Here is a 22,027-nt window from a genome sequence, read left to right on the forward strand (position 1 = left end):
TGCGGGCCTCGCTTGCAAAGGGGGGGGGGAAGGCGGCGAAGGCCCGGCGACTGCAAGCCGCGCAGGCCTCGATTCGGAGCTGGGGGAGGAGGCGGGGTGTGTGTGGAGGAGATGGAGGAACCGGCGGGATGGCGGGGGAGAGCTTACCTGCTCCTGCTGGTTCCTCCGGCTGCTGAGTTTGGAGCCCCCCCCCCCGCGAGTTTCGCGGGTCTTCTTTCTTGTTTTATATAATTTACATCTTATCTTTAGAAAAGAGCAAGAGTCTGGTAGCACCTTAAAGACTAACAAAATTTGTGGCAGGGTAAGAGCTTTTGTGAGTCACTGCTCACTTCTTCAGATACAACTAGAATGATATTTCTTGTCTTGTATTTCCTACATTTCATCACTCTCTGGACCCTGATTTTGCAACTCCCCCCCCTTAGAATGTAAGAGCAAAAGAAGAGCCCTGATGGTTCAGTCCAGAAGTCCATCTAGTCCAGCATCCTGTCTCACACAGCGGTCCCTGAGGGCCAACAGAGCACAGAGGTCTAGGTCTTCCCCTGATGCTGCCTCCTAGCACAGGTGTTCAGAGATTTGCTGCTTCTGATGGCGGAGGGTCTCTCTACTTGCTCTGGCTAGTAGGTATTAATGGACCCACCTCCCATGAATTTCCTCGAACCCTCGAACAATCATAACCTCATACCTATCCATCTAGATCCACTGCGTACATCTGATGAAAAGAGTTCTAAATTACAACAGCAGCAGCACCAATAACAATAATAAATGTTTTATTCCACCTTTCCATCCTGTTCAGAGAATAGTCAACCCATGAAAGCTTATGCTGGAATAAACATTTGTCAGTCTTTAAGATGCTATCTTTGCTGAAATATACTAACAGGGCAACACCTCTAAAGGGCAACAATTTGCTCATCACCAACGTCATTTGCTTCAAAAACAAAACAAAAAAAGAATAATCTCTCATACTTGAATGGGGTGTTCTCAGGGTCAACCATCGCTTTTATTCGAGCGGCAGCTGCTCCGGCACCTGTTCCAAGCTCAGGGAAATAAGTATTAATGTAATTCGGTGGCGGACCTTCAAACTGGTCAATTCTTTCCTGCAGGATCTGTTCCCAGTTCTCCAAGTTTTTAATCACGGCAATTCCCAGTGGCGACTTGACTGGAAGATCTGGACAGCGACATGAAAACAAAGCAAACTCTGCTCATCCAAAACTGTGAATTCGTGCAACAGTCAAACAACCCCCTGCAGCGAAAAAAATAGTACCATGACAATCCTTACAATGGGTCTAAGAGCAACAGCTGACCCTAATAGGGGACACTAGCCAGAGTTAAGCTAGATTTTTGGTAACCCCAAAAGGAAACCCCAAGTCTGAATAAAAGTACAAAATGTTTAAAGACTTTCTTTTTTTTAACCTCCCCAACCTTGCCCCTCAGACAAGCCATATCTGTGCATAAGCAGACACCGTAGTGAGAAACAGATTTCCTTGCCACACAATATCTCATGAAAGTGCATCTTGGGTGCCATTTTGGATTGCCAAGGCAACCCAAAATGATGCATAGATCTGTGCCTCGTGTGGAGTACAAATGTGAGGAAGTGTTGAAGATAGCTGGGCAGGGGGAGGGAAATCAAAACAGACAGCAATGTAACAGTTGGAGGTAGAAGGGGAGACTGAGGTAGAAGGAGGGGAATAAAGGCTGAGGGAAAAGGGCTGAGGTGGAAGGAGAAGGAGGTGGTGGTGGAGACAGTGGGGAAACGGAGCAAGTGCCATCAGGGAGAGAGGGGGAGGGAGTGATTTCCCCTGCCTGTGAGTCCCCTGTGGGCCCCAAACTTGTGGAAAAACTGTATTGTGTTGAGCTCAGGGCAATGACGCCTCCAAGACGGACTGACTGATTAGCTGTAGGTGGCACAGGATGTTCAGCCGCTCAGGAAACTGACCAGTCTTCCGGATTAGTTGTGAGGGAAGGGAAAGTTTGGCTGGCATTGAAGCCTTGCAGAAAGCAGGCTGAGAAGTGGAAGGACATAAGGCAGGGGAGCCCAGAGGCAAAAAAGCTGAATGTAGGGGCACATAGTAGGGCAAAGGACTAAGAATAAGAATCTGAAGAAAAGGTGGGAAATGAGACTAAGGAAAAAGGGGACAGGAAATCAAGGAAGGGCTACCCAGAAGGGGCTCTCATAACAGTTAGGCTCAGGAGAGGCGGCACCGTTTCAGGGTAGTACACGTAAGTACAACAGCACAACTCACCAGATATTTCTAGACCAGTAATAGGGAAAAAGGTCTTAATATTGTTCAGTGCCAGTTTTACCATTGCCAAATGGATAAGGGCCCAGCTGCAGAAAGAGAAACAAGTGTTATATATTGCGACGAGCTTCATACATTTCTGTACAAAGGTTCCAGTTTAGCCCTGGTGCCCTACCCATATTTTTAGAGAAACATTTCTCAAGATTAATAGTAAACGGACAATGAGAGGTTGCAGGCATGTATGCACTAGAGGCTCGCTCGCCGGAACACTGCGTTCTAGGATTAGACGGTTCTGCAAACAATTTTAAGTAGAGTCGATTGCCGAATCCTATTACAGTTGTTTTCAGATTGTCATCTCTGGGTCCCCCTCCCCACGGATCACAAACAGTGCTGAAACATGATCTACAGGGCTTCGGATAAACTCCCTGACCAAGGTCCTTTCCGCATTTGCCTGCCACTCCGGATTTTCTCAGTGTTCGAGTCGAGACAATTTAAGTCCAGGACAAAACAGCATCCAAATAACCCGGGGCGACAGCAGGCTGAAATCGGGCTGACCACTGAAGGAGGACATGTAATGCAGAATGGGGGGAAAAAAACCGGAATATAAAGAACGTTGAATTCAATTTTAGTGCAGAATGGGGAAAAAAACCTGGATTCAAAAGAAGGCTGAAATAGAAGGCTCCAAGAATTGCTTGGAGAACAAAGCGATGAACATGGATTAAAAGGAGAGTGCAGAAAGGCTCCCTGTTTACACTCTGCTTCTCTCTCCCAGAGAAAAGGAATGTTGGGGGATTTTTTATTTCTAAGTACTGTGAGTACCAGCGCTTGGGTCCTGTGACAGTTCGCAGAAGACACCGGGGAAATGAGACATTTTCTTCCCTCCCCGGGTGGTGTGTGTCTTTCTTCCTTGGGTTTTATTTATTTATTTATTTATTTATACTTTCAATTTGTACCCCGGTCACCCCCGAAGGGCTCTGAGCAGCTTACACGGTGCATGGTGCAGAGACCTATGCAGAAACCCTAACTATGGCCACAGTACGTCTGGGGTGGGGGGAGCCCTACCAGATACCCTCCCGGCTCCGATCGTTCGTTTATCCAGCGAGTGGGCGACTTCTTCCAATTTTCTCCGGTGCGTCTTCCGCGGTCTCCGCTGTTCTTTCGGCTCTCTGGTGACTCCTCTTGGGGGTTGTTGGTTATGGGCCCTGGTGCGCAGCCGCGGTGGGCGTCACAACGTCCTTGCAGCTCCGGACGTCCTCCTGCAGGCCACGTCATCAGCTGCCGAGCCAACCGCCTCCTTGGGATGTCACTGCCTCTCTTGATCTCCTCCGTGCTGACCGCCGCCATGTCGCCGCCGCTTCTCGATTCCTCGCTCGGCTGGAGCCCGATTTCGAGGGAGGGGTACCCCCCTGTCCTCCTACGGACAGGTACCCATATACCTAATTGCCCCGAGGGGCTTTCGGACTGCTGGGTTGGCAGGAGCTGGGGCAAGGGTCGGGAGCTCACCCCGACCACGGTGGTATTCGAACCGCTGTTACAGCTGTTCGAGAGGACTATTTTTACAGGCATTTAACTGCCTGTGCCACCGCCCCCGTTCTTCTCAATTGATAGAGGGTCTGGTGGACGCACGACCGTGGGGTATTCGTGCAATCAGGATACACCTTAGCGCACTGGCTAAAGAAAAGTCCCTTAAGAGTCCTGTCAATGCACATCTCCGATATTTTTAGCTCAGCGACTGCTGCTACCTACCTGTACGAGTTGGGATCCTTGTGCTCCAGGATCTGAGTATCAGATAGGAAGGCATCCTCATCTTCGTCTTCGCTATGAATGCTTTCATCGGAATCGTAGATCACCCCGCTGTCAGATAAAGGAAGGAACGGCTGCAAATATAAGATTATAATAATGATAATGCTACACACCAGAGGGTTTCTAAGAACATCGCATACCTTTTCTTGGCGTTAGGTCCGGGTGGGCAGCCATGTTGGTCCAAAGTGGTAGAATAAGTTTTGAGTCCAGTGGCACCTTTAAGACCAACAAAAGTTCATTCAAGGTGTGAGCTTTCGTGTGCACGCACACGAAAGCTCACACCTTGAATGAACTTCTGTTGGTCTTAAAGGTGCCACTGGACTCAAAACTTGTTCTTGGAGTGATCCTTACAACAGTATCCCATAACCCAAGGCAGTGTTATTGAGGATAAGGGAGCAGAAGGGGAGAGAGGACAACTCTCGTGAGGCTCACCTAGAGAGTTCACGACCAGGGGCAAGACTGGAATAAGGGTTCGCCAATTCGCACCTTAGCTTTGGGTGTGACGCAATTTTCGTATCATGATCGAGTTTTTCTCCCCCACATACCTGTCAGCTATGCTGCCGTGAGTGTGGAGATGTTTTCTAATTGCTTTGCATTCCTTCCCATGCGCTTAATTGCTTCAGAGCTGCAACGCTTATCTTTGAAGTTGTACTGGTGGAGATTGTGGTGTCTATCGTCCGTGGGAGCGTCTCCGTTCCCAGCTTCGCAACCGTTAAGAGGGTCCAGCAGTCTCCCGCGAGCGGGAGCCCACCTAATTGGTTATTGCTGGGGGGGGGTTTGCATACGAATGCCCTATATCCTATTATGCGCACAGGTACCCCGCCATTCCTAACAGTGTTCCTGTTACCGCATCCATGGCTTTTCAATAAAAGTAAAACCTTCCTGAAAGCGTGAAATTCATTGTTTAGCTGTGGGTATGACGCAATTTTCGTATCATGATCGAGTTTTTCTCCCCCACATACCATGTCAATCTTAAAGTGCTTCTTAATTTTATAGGGTTGGATCCAAACCACTGCAAATGGGAGTTGATGGAAAAGGGTCTTTTGTCACCCCCCCAAAAAAAAAACCTTGCCTTGAGGGTCGGGGAATTCTTGGGAATGGTGTTGGGCACACAGGGGTAAGGGGGCTGGCCCAAACCTCCTTCCGCCAGTCTTTCACGGGTTCTCATTCTTTATGCAAAAATACTTAGGAGGGCAATTTCCAGCAATCCTTCTTTCCTGCGATTACTCCTCCCACGGCATTTCATCCCACCTCAAGGGTCAAATGTGGCTTTTTGAGGGGAGCCACCGAAGAAGTGGGGAGGGAGAAATTGGCAAAGAGCCTCATTCACGAACCCTCCTTCCCTTCACAGTTGCCTGGATCCAAGGTATTATTTATCCAGTCAGAAACAGACTCCCAAACCTAACAGAGACGACAATAAAAATTCGGTATGAAAAACCTCCTTGGGGAGGAGATTCTCAGCCAGGCAGGGTGGCGGAGAAGTTTTTGGTTGCTTCTGCCTGCTTACCTAGGGTTGAAATAATGGGATTTTTAGATTATGTAATATCAAAAGACGGCATTTTATCTTTTAGCCTCCAGGGCCTGTACTCTAGACTGGAAGACTGGAGGCAGCACGACCAGGGCCGGCATCAGCATACCCTGAGGGGTGTAGCTGCCGGGGCCCAGGGATGTTAGGAAGGCCCACGGATGCGGACCCGCTTCCTACTCACTTGCTAGTGCTCTCCCACTCACGTTCCCAGTTGTACACCCTTCCAGGGCTGTGGATGGAGCAGGTGAGAGCACGGCTGGTGGGAGGTCTCCCAAGCAGGCAGGGGAAGGACACACAGCCAGTGGGGAGACATGAGGATGGGCGGGGTGGGGACGAGCATGCGAGCAGGGACTGGGGACCCTCTGCCTGAAGCTTCGCAAAACCCAGAACTGGCACTGGGCATGACTCCCCCATTTTTACTACCCTCTTGCTTTGCCAGCGACCATCTTCAAGATTCTGGATTCAGCAGGAAACCTGCTTAGCACTGACTGGCCTTGGGAATACACGCTCCAGAAGTGCCCTCCCATGGTTGAGAAGCTTCAAGTCTGCACTAGCTACAAAAGTTGTTCTAGAAGCGCCAACGGAAGGACGAGAGCAAAGCCCAGGGATTGCTGATAGACAACCACCACCCGTGCATCCCTTCCCAGCAAGGATCGCTAGATGAGCCAATGGTACTGCTCGATGTAGCTCCATTTGGCTGAAATGTTGCCTTATTTTAAAGGCAGAAGAGAAGACAGAGAAGAGATTGGATTTATACCCCACCCTTCACTACCTAAAGAAGTCTCAGAGTGGCTTACAAACTCCTTTCCCTTCCCCTCCCCACAACAGACACCCTGTGAGGTCGGTGGGGCTGAGAGAGCTCTCTCAAGGACTGCTCGTGAGAGAACAGCTCTGAAGTAACTTATGACTGAGCCTAGGTCACAACAGCAGCTGCATGTGGAGGAGTGGGGAATGAAACCCAGTTCTCCCAGATTAGAGTCCGCGCTCTGAACCACTACAACAAACTGGCTCTCAGACTTTCCCATGATATGGAGAACAACCTACCTTGGCAACAAAATAGTCCAGCATGCTGAGCTCTGGAGGGATGAATTTTTCTTTGTAGGATGGCCTTTCTGCAGGCACGGGGGGAGGTACGGCACTGTCTTTCACCGGTCTCCCCGGCACCAGCATCCTCATGTTGAATCGACGGCGATGCTTATCCATCTCTTCGGAAGCTACTGGAGGTGCTGAACACAGAGCAGTTAAAGAGCCCTGAGGGTAGTTTACCAACTGGCACCTTCATTGTTATTTAGAGCGTTTTGCACAGATTTCAATCTTATCGAAAGTGCACCGATAATCAAAGTGCTTAGACTGGGAACACACACAAAAAAAGTGCTAAGCTATTTGCAGCTAATCCACCGCTAAAAAGAGGTACTGAAATCTTCAGATAGAGCCAACAGAAGTAGAAAAGCTATTTCGCACCCAACAAAAGTTAATCAGAGTAGCCACCGCGAGACTAATGTATATCAGATAAAGCTTTGAGTCTATAATGAGAATCTCTTTAACAGTGTAAACTTTGTAAGAAAGCTTATGTTGAAAATATTACTAGAGCATTGTGGCGATTTTTAAACATTAATATGTAAAATCACGTTTTCCCATTCGGGTCAGGTGAGGCCGTTCTGAAGATTACACCCACATTGTTCCAAACATGCTCACTCTCTGGAGTATAGATTTCTCCAGCAACACACACAGGGCTGGGTATTGAGCCAGCCAAAAATATTAAACCAAACGGATTTTGTCTAACACCAGCCAAATATTGTCAAGTATTGGTCAAGCATTTAAAAAAATAATAATTGGGAAGGGGACCCAGACATTTATTCCACCTTTTAAAAATTGTTGTTGTGAACCAGCAAAGACCCCACCCCCAAACTGTAATGGTGCACATTAATAATGTCAGATTAGCACGATTGTTAAAAGACTAAACAGTTTCCCTCCATACTTGGCTTTTGGCCTGGATCTCCGGGGTTATCCCTGAACGGTTATAAAATATTTTAAAATAAGCAAAACTAAAAGGAGCACAGCAAGCACTGAAGACTGGTCTCTAAATGCAGTTAGAGAGACAGCCATGTCACTAACACTCTCCACTTCAGGACAAAATTGGCCCCTGCGGTCTAAATTCCTTGGACTCAGTTAACCACATAATTTTGGATTGTTTCTTCGATGAGTTGATTCTGGAAAAAATACTCTTCAATGTATTACAATCAAAAAGACATCTGACTAATGAATGTAAGTGCTGTTTTCTCCTGAATGACTCCATTCCAGATGTTACTGAAACTGCGGCTAACTATTTAGCTGACGTACTAAAATGAAAGACAATTCTGTATGGTGAGACCTATTGATTTTCAGTTCTGTACTTGCGCCCTGGCTGTAAAGTGGTTCTGTTATGCCAATAAAGGTATGTAATTGATAGGCTATAAAGCAAGAGTGGTCTCTAAATGCAGTTAGAGAGACAGCCATGCCACTGGCCCTGTTCTGAAATAATAACAGACCCGAGGGATCCACATCCTTCCCCCAGCTCCCTTCCTGTATGGCAACCTAATTAAAGACGTGTGCTTTCATGGCAAACCACAGTTTGTTATGTTTGGACCACAAGCGGCCATTTTAAAAGAATATTTTAATTAGGGGATGTGCAGCAAAAACAAAAAAAATGTATTTTTCAGATCCAGGTATATTGGAGCTGAAAAACTCAGTATTCCTGGTTTCCCAGATTTCTTTTTCAGGTTTCCAATATTTTTGGCTCAATTATGCCCTATGAGGAATCTTTCCAGGGGGCTGGGAGGAATGTTTTGGAAAGTGCTGGTACTAAAATTCCAGGGGAGCTGCTGGTGCCTATCCTTTAAATAATCCCTAAATTTGAACTGGATGAAGTGCATCCAGCAGTCCTCCATTGTTTTCTATGGAGGAAAAAATAGACCCTATGGAAAATGTAAAACCTGAGAATCTCCCCCCAAGGCTATTGCTGTACCCAAGCTATGTAAAACCTGAGAATATGAACCTATGTAACACTTAAGAAAATGAAACTATGTAAAACCTGAGAATCTGAAACCATGTAAATCTCAACCTATGTAGAAAAACAGGTTGCTTACCTGCAACTGATTATCTTCGAGTGGTCATCTGTGCAGTCACACCTATGGTTTCCTATCTGCCTGGCGGGACAGAACTACAGACCAGTGGGCTTTGTGTGATTTCCTGGAGGAGTGGGAGGGGCGGCCAGGAAAACAGGCAATACTGGAAAGTCCAAAAATTCTATTGAATAGCCGTGAGTCAGAATGGACAAAATCCATTGGTCTGTAGTTATGTCCCGCCAGGCAGATAGGAAACCATAGGTGTGATGCACAGAGACCACGAAGAAGATCACAAGAATCTCAACATACAGTACAAGAATCTAGAAAAACTACCATCCCAAAACAAACCAAGAGCTAACTTTTAAAGAAAAATACTTGAAACGGACAGACTCTTACCTAAAGCAGGCTGGCAAGCAGAAACCAAGGCCTGGGAGACACGGGGGTGGGGGGGTGGAGGTAAAAAAACCCAGTTCTGGGAGCCTGCAAACTCTAGCTGCCGATATTCCTGTTAATCCCGAATATTTCTGGGATTTTTCAGGACCCATTTTTTGGTATCCAAAAAAAATTCCATATATATTTGGGAGACCCGATTATATTTTAAAAATTCCTATAAGGTATTTTTCAGATATATATTCAGCTCAGTTATGTCCGAGCACACATCCCTAATTTTTACACTGCCTCTTCGGAGTCCTTCTCGAATAGGCTTACAGTTAAAAGAACATCACAACATTAAGGACACACCATTAACAACAAGACAGCATAAAAATGATCATAAAACAGACAATTTAGATAGATGGTAAGATAAAAGCCCCAATTAAAAGCCTGGGTAAAAAGATATATTTTGGCCTGGTGCCTAAAAGAAAGCGAAGTTGGTGGCAGGTGAGCCTCAAGGGGGAGAGCATTCCAGAGGTTCTCTTTACTACAAGACTTCCTTTCCTGCAAGTCAGGATTCCAAACTCCAGTTGGGAATCCTGGCTTGTAGGGAGGACAGCAAACCATTTCTTTATGTCATTATTTAATTTATAGTCCACCTTTCTCACTGAGACTCAAGAGGGATTACAGAATTAGAAGGCAATGCGATAAAACAGCCTAATACATTATTTATAGTTCAGATATTATGTGGCTTGCCATAAAAGCCTTTAAATTGCCATGTGCAAGAGGAGGAACCATACAAACCGTGGGATACCCGGTTCATGTAGCAACAAATCATGCATGTTTGGGCTCCTTGAATCCTGAATTCTTTGGAGATGCCTGCAGTTACAGTGGGTGATCCACAGAGGAAAGTGTACTATGCTGCTGGGCCCAAGGACTATCTTGGCTTCATGGGATATTTGACAATATTTGGTTTTGGTGAACTATTGGGCCACCACCCCTTGATCAATTAAACTGGCTGATTACCATCAGTCCAAACAAGTCAGTTCTGTCTACTCTGCACACCTTTACAGACCTTCATTAGTGTCCTTTGTTTCACCAGAAACTGGATCAGCTACTAGATTGAGAGAAAGTTAGCTTCATCAGAAGGGAAGAAGGCACTTAGGAAATTAAGTATGAAGCTTGTTGTTCTTTTCAGTAATTTATGCTAGTTGTTTCACAAAGTTACACTGCCAGCCAACAGCAGCTTATGTAAGGCCTAAAATTCAAGATGACAACACACACACACACACACACACACACACACACACACACACACTATATCCCATGTTTTATGCTTGTCATTTTGAAGAATTCCGTTAGTTCTTAGAGGAATTCTGGATGATTTAACTTCCATCCCTGCTAGACTGCTTTGACAAAATTTGTTTTTAAGTTGCATTTATGTACAGCTGATGTAACTTAAACAAATATGGTCAGCTAATAATAAAGGGCACATCTAAACTGTCTCGCATACTCATCACTCTTAGAGCCATGCACCAAGACATGCGCTATGGTCGTCATTTGTAACCAGGGTTTGCAAAGCTTAGTAGGAAGTCCTGGTTAAAAAGGTAACACCGGTGAGCATCAGCACAGATTTAACACAGCACCATGGTTAAGACCAAGAAAGGAAAGGTCAGCAGAAGAAACACAACCATAGCTAAAGGTCTGTGCTGAGTCGTCCCCAGGCTTGCTTGATAATACAATCGTGATAAAATCTACCTACACGTTGGGCCAGATTCTGGAAAGCAGCACCCAAGACTCAGCATATCACAGCAAGGCTGCTTCACGATAGGGATTTTCTTCCCACATGGACTGCAGAGACCACACGATTCAAACGGGAGTGCCCACACTATGTAAGCCGCCTTGAGCCTCATAAGGAAGAAAGGTGGCTGATAGATGTTTTAAATTAGGGGTGTCGAACTCATTTGTTACAAGGGCCGGATCTGACATAAATGTGACTTTGTCGGGCCAAGCCATGTGTGCCATAAATGTAATTCCAGGTACCAGAGATATAAACTGTATAAAGAACAGCAGCTGATAAGCTCGGAGTTGGTGTGTCCTCACTGCAGGGCCCCATGGGCTGGGGAGGGGGGGCAAAGAAAACCCACATGGGTGGACTGGAGACCCAGTGGTGCACCACTGGGTAGATGCTCCCACACTGCTTGACTGCTGTGGGAGTCCACCATGCTGAGGCCACAATCGGAGTGGCTCCACCCACTCCCCCCCCAGCAGTCTCCTGTTCCTTCCCTTCCGCTAGTTGCTTGTGGGCTGCATAAGAGCCTGGGATGGGCCAGTTCTGGCCCCGGGGCCTTAATTTTGACACCCCTGTTTTAAATAAACAAACTAAATAAATCACATTGTTTGGGCTTCCAAGGCCTTCCCCTCAGATCAAAGGAAATGAATGGGAAGATCAGTGACCCGTTCCTTTGATCAAAACCTCAGCAAGATTTAAGAGCTTGCAGAGAATAACAAAATCACAATCTATCCACAGCCTGCCGAGGATCCAAAAATGATAATCTGAGGCCTGAATTGGAAGATGACGGCCAGCCAGAACTTAAGTCCCAACTACAGACAATGAAGGAGATAAAGAAGAGAAGAAAGCTGTAAAAGATCTAACTAAAACTGAAGTTGAATATTCAGTTTGTAGGGAAGGGAAAAACACGGCAGTCGACACACAAAGCGGCTCACCGTCTTTCGGGCCTGGGCCCACTGCGATTTCACTGCTATTTGACAAAGTTGTTCGTGGCAACAACTGCGAGTTTTTTAAGGATGTTACATTTTCTACGTTGGTAGGTAAACACTGGGGTTTATCTGAATCAAATCAGTTAAAGGACAGCATAACACTCTTGCAACCTGATTACACATAAACTCAGATTGCTTATACCACCCACTGACTAAAACTCTACAGCTAGAAACAGAAGGCCTATGGTGTGCAAAAAGGTCTAAGGTACATAAACTAAACATAGTCATATATATTTAACTGTTTAAATAATCTGCTCTTCTTTTGTTAGCCATGAGGGAGGATGAGAATCCCTACCCACCCCTCCATGGAAATCTCTTTCAGCTATAGATGGGTAGCTGTGTTGTCTGTAGCAGTAGAAAAAGAGCAAGAGTCCAGGAGGACCTTAAAGACTAACCAAATTTGTGGCAGGGTAGGAGCTTTTGTGAGTCACTGCTCACTTCTTCAAATGTATCTGAAGAAGTGAGCAGTGACTCACGAAAGTTCCTACCCCTGCCATGAATTTCATTCGTCTTTAAGGTGCTCCTGGACTCTTGTTCTTTTCTACTCTTTCAGCCTTGACTGATTTCACCAGACATTGTCCACAGATGTTAAACTCTCTCATCAGAAACATAAGGTCTAGAAACTTGGGGGGAAAGTTGATTTCTCAAGACAGTACTATACCTAATGCCAAATACCATGGTGTTGCAATGAGATTCCCCTTTCTTTGCCTGCAACACAGTTCCCTTGAGAAGCCATCAAAACTTAATTTGGAAGAAGAAGAAGAGATTGGATTTATACCCTGCCCTTCACTTGGAGTCTCAGAGCGGCTTACAAACTCCTTTCCCTTTCCCTCCCCACCACAGACACCCTGTGAGGTAGGTGGGGCTGAGAGAGCTCTTTCGAGGACTGCCCTTGAGAGAACAGCTCTGACAGAACTACGGCTTGCCCACGGTCATCCAGCAGCTGCAAGTGGAGGAGTGGGGAATCAACCCCGGTTCTCCCAGATTAGAGTCAGCGCACTTAAACACTACACCAAACTGGGTAGTTGCAAGAATTTGTTTAGAGACCATAACATATATTTAATTTTTAAAAAACCCTTATGTGCTTGGCGATAACCCCTTCCACGCTGATGGTCTATGTTTGCTGCATCAAGGGTTGCTATTTCAACTGATCTTCAGACAATAGACTTCCGTTCCCTTGGAGAAAATGGTTGCTTTGAAGGGTGGACTGTATAGCATTGTACCCAGCTGAGGCCCCCCCCCCTCCCCAAAACCTGCCCTCCTTAGGCTCCACCCCCCCCCCCAATCTCCAGGTATTTCCCAAGCCAGGGCTGGCAACTCTACCTGCAGCACATGCATAACGTGAGTTCAGTATCATTGAGACAATTTCTTTGTGTATTGAAATGGCTGTTTGTGAATCCGAAAGGCACGATCAGTGCAGCATCTTTAAACTGAGATGTTAGGCCTTTGGGCAGAATATAGATCCAACTAACAGCCAGATTCTAAGCATGCTTACTTTGGAATAATCCTGCTGAGTTTAATGGGGCTGACTACTACGTAAACACTTACAGGATGAAAATGTGATTCTGACTGCAAACTTACCAACAGTAAGAAGAGTGTTTTCGAACCCGCCTCATATATACTGCACTTAAAGGTAAAGGTAAAGGTTCCCTTGCTCAAAAGCCAATCGAATCCGACTCGAGGGTTGTGGTGCTCATCTCCATTTCAAAGCCGAAGAGCCAGCGCTGTCCGAAGACATTTCCGTGGTCATGTGGCCGGCATGACTAAGCACCAAGGCGCACGGAACGCTGTTGCCTTCCCACCGAAGTGGTACCTATTTATCTACTTGCAATTTCTTGCTTTCGAACTGCTAGGTTGGCAGGAGCTGGAACTAGAGACGGGAGCTCACTCCATCATGCGGCACCCGGGTCTCGAACTGCTGAACTACCGACCTTCCTCAGCCTGCAGTTCAGCGTCTTAACCACTTGAGCCACCGCAGCTCCTATACTGCACTTAGAGTGCTATTATATTGGCACGCTAAAGAAACCAAGGAAGCCCTGCTGAATTTAGGCTTCAAAGCCAACTCAGAGTCAACGTGCCTCAGGCCCAACAGATCCAGGTTATCTCGGGACAAAGAGCACTTTGAAGGTTAGCCAACTTAGTCCATTAGATTGACATTTCACAGTACTCTTTTCAAAAGCAGACACTGGTCACCGATAAACATAAAGAAGTCAGACGTGGGAAACACAAAGTAGTTACAAGATTCACATTATAAGCAGACTTCCTCGTATATAAAATGCCAGGATGATGTGCTTCTCCTTTTATTAATGTAACTTAAACAAATAGAACCCTAGAACCATCTAGTCCAACCCCCTGCACAATGCAGGAAATTCACAAATACCTCCTCCTCCACATGAGAGGGGAAAGAAAACCAAAAAAAGGAACGATTGCTTGCCATATGTTTTGCAGTGGGGTCACCTTAACAGCATGGCAAAAATGTTAACAGCACAGGATTCTTCTTCATGCTAACTAGGTTTTAAAAAGGTAAAGGTAAAGGTTCCCTTGCTCGAAAGCCAGTTGAGTCCGACTCTAGGGTTGCGGTGCTCATCTCCGTTTCAAAGCCGAAGAGCCAGCGCTGTCCAAAGACGTTTCCGTGGTCATGTGGCCGGCATGACTAAACAGCTAGGTTTTAGAGTAGGTCAATTTCCCCTAATAAGAATTTTACAAATTAGAATGCTGCATGAAAAGGCAATTGGGGGAAGCCATGATTCCTAATCGACATGTCTTCTAACTCCTTGTCATTATGGACTGAGGCTGCAGTCCTAAACATTACCCGTGTCTAATTCCCAAATAAACCCATATGGTCTTTCTTACGAGCAAATATGTTTAGAATCATGCTGATAAATACTGCCCGATTCCATGAAACAAACGTTTCTTAGAAGCTCTTCACATTTTCTCCAACACAAACTTAACGTATATGCAGTTAAGTTACAACTGACTTACGGTGGCTCCTCGTGGTTTTCAAGGCGAGAGACTAACAGAGGTGGTTTGCCCTTGCCTGCCTCTGCATAGCAACCCTGGCCTTCTTTCATGGTCTCCCATCCAAGTACTAACCAGGGCCAACCCTACTTAGCTTCCAAGTTCTGACAAACTCAGGCTATTCAGGCTACCACACATAACGTCTCCTTAAAGGTTCCCATCCGAACAAACAGAAGGACAGGTGAGATACATGCTGGTCGTTTGCTGTACCCTTCCCCAACAGTTACAGGCTGTTCATCTATACATTACCTGGGATATTTTCGGACTGCCTTCTCGGCTTCACAACAAGCTTCACCCCTCCTCCGAAAACAGCAGCCCACATGCGACCATTCAGGGGATGGGCTGCCAGCCGAAACATTTCGTTGCACGAATTAGTGGCCAGAGCGTGGGTCAGCAGACTCAAGTAGACCGCCACGACTGCTTCACACAGCAAGACATTTAACTTGGGTTGGTCCTCATCCTGGGCTGTATTTAGGAGACTGATAAGTGAGCTCACACCTGCAGAAACGGAGGACAGGGAATGGTAGGTGCAATTCACAAAAAAGGGAATCTCACAGCCAATGCTCCCGCGAAGTCTTGTGTGCAAAAATTCTACTTTGTGAGCTACTGGCATTAAAGCTGTGAGCGAGCGATTTGGCTACTGCATATATTAAAGTTTGCTCTGGAGCCGTCCTTCCTGAGCGAAGACAAAAATGTGTGAGCCAGAGGCTGAAAAACTGTGAGCTGGCTCACACGAACTCAGCTTAGAGGGAACATTGCTCACAACATCTTGGGTGCATGAAGCTGCCTTCTACTGAATCAGTCCTGCTGACGACAGCTCCCCAGAGGTCTTTCACAGCACCTATTACCTGATCCGTTTAACTGGAGATGCCGGGGATTGAGCCTGGGACCTTTTGCATGCCAAGCAGAGGCTCTATCACTGAGTTAACGATTCCTCCTTAAACGAAACTGCCTTAAAACTATGAGCCTTGAAGGGCTTTACAAACCACCAATCAGGGTCTTCTGGTTGTCCCTGGCCCCGGGGATGTCTGTCTTGCCCTGACTAGAACCAGGGTTTTTTTGGCCCTGGCCCCTACCTGGTGGAATGAGCTCCCATATGAGATCAGGGCCCTGCGGGACCTTTTACAGTTCTGCAGGGCCTGCAAGACGGAGCTCTTCCACCAGGCTTTTAGTTGAGGAGGCGGGCGTCTCCCCCCCTCATTGGGCCTCCCCTCCAGAAGGTCAGATCTATGTCGACCACCTAGGAACCCAATCTGAAAAACCTCATCTGTTAAGGCACTAATTAGCACATAGGAATTTAGTTGTATTTTTATTGTTGTATGTTAATTTTTAAAAAGTTTTTGTATGTGGTGATTGATGGAACTCGCCCTGAGCCTCCTATGTGAGGGGGGGGAGAAGAAGAAGAAGGAGGAGGAGGAGATTGGATTTATACCCCGCCCTTCACTACCTGAAGGAGTCTCTGGGTGCGTTCAGATGCAGCCTTTACAACGGATTCTGTGCCGGTTGCAATCGATGTACCTACCGGCATTCAGACGGGGAACATCTGTTTTCCCTCTCTATCCGTTGTAAAGAGCTTTAAACCGTTGTACTCTGCCACTAGGTAGGAAGTGGTGGTAAACAGAGTGCAACGGTTGTCATCGGTGCACCCAGGCGTCTGATCGCTCTCCTCCGTTACAGAGACACTTCCGTCGGAAGCCTGAGGCTTCCGGCTTTCCCCCGCCATTTTTTTTAAGAGGAAACGATATGCACTCAGGCGAAGCTTCGCCCCGAGCGTTTGTTTAAAAAAATAAATAAAAATGCCTTACTTTAACTTCCCGGAGGAGTCCGGGACTACAGCGAGGCCAGGTTGGGTTTTAAACTTTAAAGGTAAGTGCTTACCTTTAAAGTTTAAATGTAAGGGGGGAGGTTGAGCATGCGCAAAAATCGCCATTCTCCGAATGGCTGCCTGTGCGCATGCTCAAACTGTCCTTTAAAAAAAAAACACACACGCAGACGCCCGCAGCGTGTGAGCGGGCGTCCACCAGAGGGCTTCGCAAAATGGAGGTGAGTGTGATCGCGTTTCTGCCGGCATAAACTGCTCCGGTTCCAACCGGTGCAGTTTATGCCGGCAGAAAGGCCGCGTCTGAATGCACCCTCAGAGTGGTTTACAAACTCCATTCCCTTCCCCTCCCCACAGCAGACACCCTGTGAGGTAGGTGGGGCTGAGAGAGCTCCTGACAGAAACTGCTCTTTTTCAAGGTCAGCTCTGACAGAACTATGGCTTGCCCAAGGTCATCCAGCAGCTGCAAGTGGAGGCATAGGGAATCAAACCTGCTTCTTCCAGATTAGGGTCTGTGCTCTTAACCACTAAACCTAACTGGCTCCCAGATTAGAGTCAGTGCACTTAACCAACCACTACACCAAACTGGAGGGAGGGATACAAATCTAACAAAATACATAAATAAAATAAATACAAAAATAAACCTTGGTCTATCAAGGTCAGCTGTGTCCACTCTGATTGGCAGAGGCTCTCACAGCACCTATTACCTGATCCTTTTGAAATGGAGATGCCACGGATCAAGCCTGGGACCTTCTGCATCCCAAGCAGATGCTCTACCACTGAGCCACAGCCCCTAACAAAGCTGGCAGGCTTATTGTGGTAAAAGCTCTCATGGGCCAGAGAAGAATCGAGCACAGCTTCTCCCACATAATGGTAAACTAATCATGCTATGCTAAGCAGTTCCTAATAATACAGAACCCAGGAGAAATTCAGTAGAAAAGGGATTGTGGACATTGTGATGATGAGACCTTCAGCTGAAGCATGTCTGACTATGCTATACAGAAACAAACAAGTTACATGAATTATACAGCACACCAGTGGGGCAGAAAAACCAGTATTCCCTTAAGTCAGCAAGCTGTTTGATACATGGGAATCGGAATCTTACTGCATGCTGTCATTTATAACTTTTCCAGTGCAAATAGCAGCAGTAAATAACTAACAGAGGAACTTGGAAGATTATGCATGGGATATTACTAGCAAACATGAGTATTCTTACCAGGCCACTGAGCAGGCAAAGAATTTGGGGTTGCGTGTTCTTCAATGCTTTCTGTCCTCAATCTGCGACGGTCACTTAATAACAGTCCTTGATAAACCATTCCGGTAAACTGATTTGTCAATGTTTGGCTGCTAAAAAGAGAGTCACACATCCCGGCTTAATGTGAGATAGTTGGATTTTATGTCGAAAGAAAAATATGGCAAGTTATTTACAAGCCAAGAATCCAGCTGTTGGTAAAGCTTCCAGATCCTTGTTGTTAATTAAGCATTTTAGAATCCAGGTATGTGGCCGAAAAACAAACTCTAAATTCATTAAAGTGCCCAGATTCAGACATTCTAACTAACTGGAGCTGAATCAAAGACTTCCATAAACCAGGAAGTATTTGTCTCAGCCCTCAGGGGGTGGGGGAGAGAAGGGGAGACCGTGAGATGCAGGATTTCAGGACTGTTGACACAAATAAATTATGGTTGTGTATGAATGCAGCCATGTGTGACTCTCCCCCACGGAAGTCAACTCAATGTACAGCTGACGGGGATTGGGTCATGCCCTAAATTTATTTAGTCGAAACATTTTTATGCTGCCTTCCCACCCGCTCAGGGTCCTCAAGGCGACACATATACAAGCATTAAAACGTTTGAACAATTGAAAACATTTAAAATGATAAAATAACTCAATAGAAACACATAAACAACACCAGAACCGGGAGTGGGGGTTAATAACCATTACTGGGGGTATACCAAACAGAACAAAAATGTCTTTGCCCACTGGTGGAAGACACCGATAGAGACAGAGAAATCTCCCAGGGGGAGGAGTCCCAAAGGCTTTGTGCCACAACTGAGGCATTGTATTGTAAAGGAGAACAGAGCACATCTGAAACGCAAATGCTGGAAAGAGCAGTTATGGGCCTCACCTATAGCTGTGGCTGTCACACAATGCTTGGTAAATAGATGCGGAAAGTGAAGCCGCTAACGAGTAAAGCGTGTGCACCTAAAGGGGGAAAATAATGTTCTGTTTTATGCAACTACAGACAGTAAACTAGCCAGACAAAAATTCTCAGCTGGGAGATACAAGTCACTGAATAACAAAAGTTATCTCCCCCCCCTCTCCTTTTCTGCTCTGCTACAGTTTGAGATGAAAACATCCTTTAAGTTTGGCAAAACAACAAGCTGCGTGCTTAGAAACTGCTTGGAAGTCATTCAGGATATTTATGCCCACCAGAGACCACCGCAATGCAACCCCCAGTATTCGAACAGGGCTTTACTTCTCTGCCAGCGTCCTCACATCCTCTACCAGCACTTGCTTCCTCTTTGCCCTAAACAGATAACGATGAAATGGTGCGGAGCCTAGCGGCCACGTTGCACAAAAACTGGATTATTCTGTTTGCAATCCGCACTTGACCCTGCTTTCTATTAGGGGCTTACATGTGGATTGTGACGTCTTCATGATTAGTGCCTTTCAGCTCTATGCATTGGAGTTGAACTGTGCAAACCAGACTAATGCATATAGGGCAGAATGCCAGGACAGTCCAAACCACAAACAGTAAGGAAGCCCAAGGTGGATACGACTTCAGCCTGTCCACACAAAGATTATATACAGTTTGAACCTTGGCTGCCCACAGTTCATTCCACACTTACACGAGTAAAATCATAATCATGCTTTAGAAGAGAGAGATCCTTGCCCTGGTCTTATAACACTCAGGACAACGGAACCCCCGGGGCTTAACAGAGATATCAGTTTCTTATCTTATTACACACAATAATGTCAGTTCTCACACCTGTTTGCAAATTCTTTTATTATGCTGTATGCTAATCTGCTGTTATTCACAGGTCTTACCAATTGCTTTAATCCAATCTTAGCTATATTTATTGCATCTTTACTCTAATTAGCCCTTCATGGCAACACTCTCCCCACCATCTACCTGTATATAATGATTGGTGACTTCTGTTTCACTGTATCTGAAGAAGTGTGCCTGCACATGACAGCTCACACCCAGAATTAAACTTTGTTGGTCTTAAAGGTGCCCACTGGACTCAAACTTTGTTCTGCTGGTCTTACCTTGACATCTTCAACGTTGGGATGTGGAGGGGTTTTCATCTGCACGATCGTGTGAAGAATGTCATGGATGTGGTTGTTTAAGTACAGCACGGGGTTGGCTATCACTGTTTTGGTGGAAGCGATGCTTGCCGAGAGTAACGGCAGGGTCGTGGGCAATGGAAGCGGGGACTGAAGCTGCTTGACGGTCGTCTCCTGGTGAAATGAAATGAACACGATCTACTGAAATCCCTAGGCGCATTCACTTTTTGTTCACCAGTTTATCCCAGTTGCTCTTACGACCAGTATTCCCTCTAAGCTAAGTTAGTGTGAGCTAGCTCACAGTTTCCTAGCCTCCGGCTCAGACATTTTTGTCTTAGCTCAGGAAGGATGGCTCCGGAGCAAACTAATTTATGCAGCAGCCAAATCGCTTGCTCACAACTTTAATGACAGGAGCTCACCAAGTAGAATTTTTGCTCACAAGGCTCCAGTTTAGAGGGAGCATTGCTTACGACTGTCTAATTTAACAAGATTGAGCAAACTCAGCTCTGGATCTGATAGCAGGATCTTTAACTTTAAATTAAATGCCCTCCTCCATGGCCCTAGCTTTGTAAAAGACTTTGCCCACTTCAGCTCATTTGGGCCCCCCGATATACCACGAAGGAAGTTAATTAGCGGTCGATCAATATCCTCAGTAACAGCCTCTATCCATACACCAGATTCATCTAACAAATGGCCAGCTACCGTAAGAGTTAAATACTCGGAGCGTTGAAGGTGCATATTGTCCCCCTGACGTATAAAAGAATCTAGTGATTGCTTTCCCAATGCTGTCCGCAGCCCTTATGACCAAGGTCTGTCTTTGGGTGCCGTGTTCGGCTCCCAAGTCTCTGATGCTGCACGTGAACACCTGAATCCGTCTTATACCGAGTTGCATTATGGGTCCGCCCAAGTCAGTCCTCCCTGCTCTGATTGGCAACAGCTCTCTGGGGTCCCAAGGCAGAGGTCTTTCTTGTCATGTATCACCTAAACCTCTTCATCCGGGACCTTCAGCATGCAAAGCAGGTGCCACACCTCCTGCCCCAAACCTTACAGATACCCTTTCCTCAGCCAGTTATGCAGTTTTTCAGTACAAACAGGAAACGGAGTAGGGATCAGGGGTCGTTTCGTAGAAAAAGAGCTAGGGGAACTCATTAGCATAACTCATTAGCATATGCCACACCCCCTGACATCACTGGAAGTGTGTCATAAGGCCACACCCCCTGACATCACCGGACGTGTGTCATAAGGCCACACACCCCGCCCCCAACAGTCCCGGCCACCGCCGCCGGCCTTGCAGCTCCACTGCCAAGCCCCATGAGGGGCCCGGCGGTGGACCTGCAAGGCCGGTGGGAGTGCAAGGAAGCCCCGCGAAGGCCCTCCCTGGCCCCAGGCAGGCAGGGGTGGGGAGAGGCAGGGAGGAAGCAACTTGCCCTCCCTCTTCTCCTGCCCCTTCCTGGCTTAATGAGGGCCAGAAGCGGGGCGGCTGGAAGCAGGGGGCGGGGCTTCGTCATGTGCCCCGCCCCCCATACCTCACCCGGGGAAACTGCGATCCCCCGCGATATGACCTCTGGTAGGGATAATACGGAGTGAGGCTCCAAAGTACGCAAACAGTTACCAAACTGCACGCAAGGCCATCACTGAACTGGGATTCGGGACGGACACGAGGTATTCTCCCACCTACACCTTTACTCGGTGAGGAGGCAGGAAGCTTGTTTAGTAAACATATACTCAGGCCTTCCAGGGAAAAGGAGTTGTCAAGACACATGTCTCAATAAAGCTTTAGAAAGGGCTATCTAAAAACAGCCCTGACCTGGATGGCCCGGGCTAGCCCGACCCTGTCAGATCTTGGAAGCTAAGCTGAGTCGGCCCTGGTTAGTCTCTGGATGGGAGACCTCCAAGGGAGTCCCAGGTAGCCGCTCAGAGGCAGCCAATGGCAAACCACCTCTGAATGTCTCTCGCCTTGAAAGCTCCACGGGGGTCGCCGCCACAAGTCAGCTGTGACTCGACGGCAAAACAACAACAGCAAAAATCTAAAAACAATAAAAAGCGAACTGTAACCAGCAAAAAGAGTTACTAAAA

At 46.7% G+C, this 22,027-nt stretch overlaps 1 protein-coding gene across 3 annotated transcripts in view; it reads right to left on the bottom strand.

Moving 5' to 3' along the window:
* Positions 1-22,027, bottom strand: part of DMXL2 (Dmx like 2) — a 107,144-nt gene that overhangs the window by 23,428 nt on the left and 61,689 nt on the right. For 2 of the 3 annotated variants that reach the window (XM_015425487.1, XM_015425486.1), the window contains 8 exons: positions 19,934-20,125; positions 18,789-18,865; positions 17,879-18,006; positions 15,093-15,341; positions 6,613-6,794; positions 3,984-4,114; positions 2,241-2,326; positions 964-1,165 (listed from right to left, as the gene is read on the bottom strand). In XM_015425487.1, coding sequence (XP_015280973.1) covers positions 964-1,165; positions 2,241-2,326; positions 3,984-4,114; positions 6,613-6,794; positions 15,093-15,341; positions 17,879-18,006; positions 18,789-18,865; positions 19,934-20,125 — 1,247 coding nt within the window. Of the gene's footprint in view, positions 1-963; positions 1,166-2,240; positions 2,327-3,983; positions 4,115-6,612; positions 6,795-15,092; positions 15,342-17,878; positions 18,010-18,788; positions 18,866-19,933; positions 20,126-22,027 lie in introns of all 3 variants that reach the window. The other variant, XM_015425485.1, reaches the window with a different exon arrangement.

The sequence above is a fragment of the Gekko japonicus genome, unplaced genomic scaffold, assembly GCF_001447785.1.
Source record: "Gekko japonicus isolate JY-2015 unplaced genomic scaffold, Gekko_japonicus_V1.1 scaffold462, whole genome shotgun sequence".
In the NCBI taxonomy this organism is placed as follows: Eukaryota; Metazoa; Chordata; class Lepidosauria; order Squamata; family Gekkonidae; genus Gekko; species Gekko japonicus.